Source organism: Tenrec ecaudatus, chromosome 6, assembly GCF_050624435.1.
Source record: "Tenrec ecaudatus isolate mTenEca1 chromosome 6, mTenEca1.hap1, whole genome shotgun sequence".
Lineage (NCBI taxonomy): Eukaryota > Metazoa > Chordata > Mammalia > Afrosoricida > Tenrecidae > Tenrec > Tenrec ecaudatus.
The window spans coordinates 76,900,177-76,904,917 of record NC_134535.1 but is presented as its reverse complement, the minus strand read 5'-3'; the positions used below and the strand labels follow the sequence as shown (position 1 = coordinate 76,904,917).

Genomic DNA, 4,741 nt, shown 5'->3' with positions numbered 1-4,741 from the left:
TCCCTTGAATGGACTCACCAGGGATGCTTTATATATTATCACTTTGAGGCAAGTTCAGCTACTTTTGTTTTACAAAGGGCTTTGCTTGACATTGTAAAGTATTTCTTGCTCTCATATTTTCTTTAGATTATTGTTTCTTTCAACAGTAGATAAAGTGCTTGGCATTCCCCATTCCTTAGAGTAATTTATTTTTTACTCTATGACGGAGCTAGAAGAATCTCCTTGTGGGCTCATAATTGTACTAAACCTTTGTGACAGTCTGCCCACTTTGTTGTGGTTGAAAATTGCTGGGAGAATTAATCATTACTGTCCCTGCTAATGATTGTAAAGACATGGAACTCTAACACTATTACTTTCACCATTGCAGTGTTAATATTGCTATGCTTAAAAAAATTATTCTTTACTAACAGACAAGTAAGTATGACAAAGTTTGTCTCTTTGATTGCAAATCCACTTGTAGGATCTAGGCTATATTTTTCTCTGGATAATGGAATGGTAGTGCATGATAGTTTATATTTTATTATGTACCTTAGAAATGAAATAGCACTTTTAAGAATGAAGTTTTCTTATATTGATAAGTACCATGGCTTGGGAGGCTTTATGAATAGTATGTACAATTTGAACCCGATTTAATATAAGCTATATCAATGGAAACTCTAGCTATACATTCAACCCAATTAACAACAGTGAAATATCTTTGTATGCACAAAAGTATCCAAGCATTGCCTGGTACCCCTGACCCTCCAAATGAATATTATCATGAATGAGATGGAAAGAACTTAGCACAGGTCTCTGTGTTCACTTTCTACATTGATTGAAAAATTACAGAAATCAGGGTAAACCTGCATGATAACTTTTCTTTTTAAAAAAACCTCATGTACACTGACCATATAAATGAGAGTAGAATGGGAGCTAGGCGTTTCTTAGACTATAATTGTATTATGATCTGAATAGCTTAGCATTTAAAATCACTGACCTTGTGGATAGCAGCTAAATCCATAACCTTTGATTTCATCAGGCTCATATTAATTTGACTATTTAAACTTTCAAATAAATTATGAACTTCTTCCTTATGTCAGTAACACTGTGAATAGGGACTATATTAATAGTTAATTCTGCCTTTTTCTTATTAAGGACACAAGGCATTACCTGATGAAATGAAACTGCTTGTAAAACAAATAAATTTAGTGCACAAGGGGAACATTTTCTCATCAATGATATGTGAAAAACTCAAGCCTTGAGGTATTAACTGTACAATGGAAACTTTTAAATCCCTTGTGCTATATAAATTAATTGATGAAGTGTGAGAGACATTTGTAGAGCAGTTTATAAAAATATTGAAATCAATTTGTGCTTAACTTATGGATTAATTATCTATTAGTGGACAAAAGCAGAAAAAACAGAAATAGAAATAATCTGTTTGAATGGAAGATCAGAGAAGCTAAGGCAATCATCATTTTTCCAATAATAAATGTAATGTATATAATATGCACATAAGCAGGAAAAAAACTAGATTGTATTTGGTGGAGCAACAGGGGTTATTTTTATTCATAAAAATAAATACATTGACCTGCATACAATAAGTAAATGAAATTTTTTCCCGGAAGAATGACTTCAAGCTTTGCTTCAGAGTTTGTGTAGTAAACTCAAGTTATCCGTTGTGTAATATTGTTTTTTGGTTGATAACATAACATGAATTTCAAATCATATAATTTAATTATCTTCAGAATCTTCCATTCTTTCCTTGAGCCTCTCCGAAGTACAATGTGCTTCTTCAGGCATTTCCCTTTTCTCATAATATGTCCCAAGTTCATGAAACAAATTACCATCAGCATTGTGGCTGTACATCTTCAAAGACAATACCACAAATGCAAAGGTAGCTTTGATTGTTCCTAGGCTATGCTAGTACTTTACAATGTATCATCATTGTTTAAATTTAAATATTTAAAGACTCAAATATCAAGAAAAATGATAGCAATAGTAAAATTTGGTGATCTAGTTTTTCAATAGTGGTGAATTATTGAGAGTTGAATGATCTTATAAATACTCATAAAAATATAACCTTTCAGTGACCTGCTATAGCTATGTGGAAGCCTTTACAACAAATAGCATAACAGTCTATATTGTAACTTTTCTGAATATTTAAGAATTTTTCTCTGAATACCACATACAGATTGGGCAGAAGTCAAAAGACAGTGATGAAAAATGGCACAGTAACAGCATTCATTCTGCAGGGACTGACAGATGACCCTCAGCTGCAGGTCCTGATTTTCATCTTTCTCCTTCTCACCTACATGCTGAGTGTAACCGGGAACCTGACCATCATCGCACTCACCTTTGTGGATTCTCACCTGAAAACACCTATGTACTTTTTCTTAAAAAACTTTTCCTTTTTGGAAATCTCCTTCACCTCTGCTTGTATTCCCAGATACTTGTATGACATAGCAACGGGGGACAAGGTCATTACCTATAATGCCTGTATCATCGAAGTGGTTTTTACTGACCTCTGTGCAGTCACAGAGTTTTTCCTGCTGGCTGCCATGTCCTATGACCGCTACGTGGCCATCTGCAAGCCTTTACATTACGTCACCATCATGAATAGCAGAGCCTGTTGGGTTCTCATTTTCTGTTGTTGGGTGTCTGGTTTATCTGTAATAATTCCACCCCTCATCCTGGTTTTAAAATTGGAGTTCTGTGACTCTAATATCCTTGACCATTTTGCCTGTGATGCATTTCCCCTTGTGAAAATCGCATGCTCAGAAACATGGACTTTGGAGCAGACAGTTAACATCTGTGCTGTGCTGACCCTAAATCTGACTCTCACTTGTGTCGTTCTGTCATACGGCAGTATCATCAAGACAATATTTAAATTCCCTTCTGTCCAGCAGAGGAAAAAGGCCTTTTCCACCTGTTCTTCCCACATGATTGTAGTATCAATCACCTACGGCACCTGCATTTTCATCTATATGAATCCTGCAGCAAAGGAAGAAGTGACCGTTAACAAAGTGGTTTCATTGCTCATTTCTTCTGTTTCTCCGACTTTGAATCCATTCATTTATGCCTTGAGAAACAATCAAGTTAAGAATGCTTTCAAAGTTTCACTTAAACGACTTGTATTTATCTCAAGCAAGTAATTTTTTTAATTTCAGAAGGACAGATAAATTGTTCCATATAATTCCTCCTTAAAATTTATAACCTAATTTATTTTTAACAATGAATATTTTGGCAGTATAACCTAATTTATTTTAACAATTAATATTTTGGCAATATTAATTTTCTAAAATTTTCCTTAAAATGGCTTCCATGACTGTGGTCCAGCTTTTCTCTTATCTTTATTTTACAAAACAATGTCTGAAAATTATTTGCATCTCACTATGAGAATATGTAAATAGATGTCATGAACACATTTAAAAAATGGTATTAACTTCATATTACAAAAATTAGATATAATAAAATCATTACTGCTATAGGATGCAATACTTTTCTTCTATTTTTTCACTCACATATCTCATATGGTATCTAAACCCATGTAATAAGAGTAACCTTATGTACAGGCTTTAAAAAGAATGGATAATAGCATACTTTACAATATGAAAAAAATAGAAAGATAATAAAAACAATTTAAATATTGAGAAAATGAAGGATTAGGATAATCTGAAGTGTTAAACTTATAAACAATGCAATGCTGGTTGAAGCTTAATAAAATATATTTTGGAATCTAGAAAGCTATAAAGGTGTCATAAATAAAGATGCAATTAAAAACATAACAATAATCTGTAAATTAACTGACAGATACTCTGGAATGGTAGACTGGAATATAAGAGACGGCATGAATGTGTTGCAATATGTCTCCAGGAATTTAGGATTAGAAGCTCAAAATCAATGTGGTAACAACCCTTGGAAAGACACAATAGCATAAAGCCAAAACTATCAAGTTATTGCACTCTAAATTAAAATTTGTATTATATCTGGCCCTCTAAACAAATATTCACTTTTTTCCTGAAAAAAAATTATCTGCTTCTTTTCTTCAAAGGGAAAACATTATTAAGTGTATTCAATACATATAGCACAAATTAAAATATTATAATACAAACAATGTCATGCAAGTTCAAATTAGAAGGTATGAAACTGTAAGACAATATAAATATAATTAATTTTACATTAAATATTAACTTCTAATTAACTGATTACTATCCACAATGTAGTAAAAATGTGGGCACCTTTTTCTTATGCACATAGTGCATGTTGTATGCAGAAATACAGCATAATGTTTTTTTCTTTATTTATTTAAAAAATCATTTTATTGAGGGCTTGTATAGCTCTTTTTGCAATCCTTACATCCATCCATCATATGAAGCACAATTTTACATTTGTTGCCATCATTTTCGCAACAGTTTCTGTCTACTTGAGCCTCGTTATCAGTTCCTCATTTTTCTTCCCTCACCCCCCAATCTCCCTGCCTCATGAAGGCTTGATAATTTATTTTTATTTCATTTCTATTCCCACATCATTGCATATAAATGTATTTACATATATACATAATTGTAATTAGACCTCTGTAAATGCCCTTGCCTCCAGTACTTTATTTCATTTTATAGTGCCTTAATTTTTAAAGAAGTTATGTCACTATAGAATACCATTTGGCACCATTCATAACTAAACTGGCAATATTATATTTTAATTAGTGTTATACCAATTAATAGTATGCCTTCCAATTGATGGTGTCTTAAAACTGATTAAA

At 32.4% G+C, this 4,741-nt stretch overlaps 1 protein-coding gene across 1 annotated transcript; it reads left to right on the top strand.

Annotated features, from left to right (window-relative positions):
- The first annotated feature begins 2,159 nt into the window (after window positions 1–2,159).
- LOC142450915 (olfactory receptor 6C2-like) lies at window positions 2,160–3,134 on the top strand. Its single transcript, XM_075552850.1, has one exon. It carries the CDS (start codon window positions 2,199–2,201, stop codon window positions 3,132–3,134), a length of 936 nt encoding a protein of 311 aa, XP_075408965.1. The 5' UTR covers window positions 2,160–2,198.
- Window positions 3,135–4,741: the final 1,607 nt, after the last annotated feature.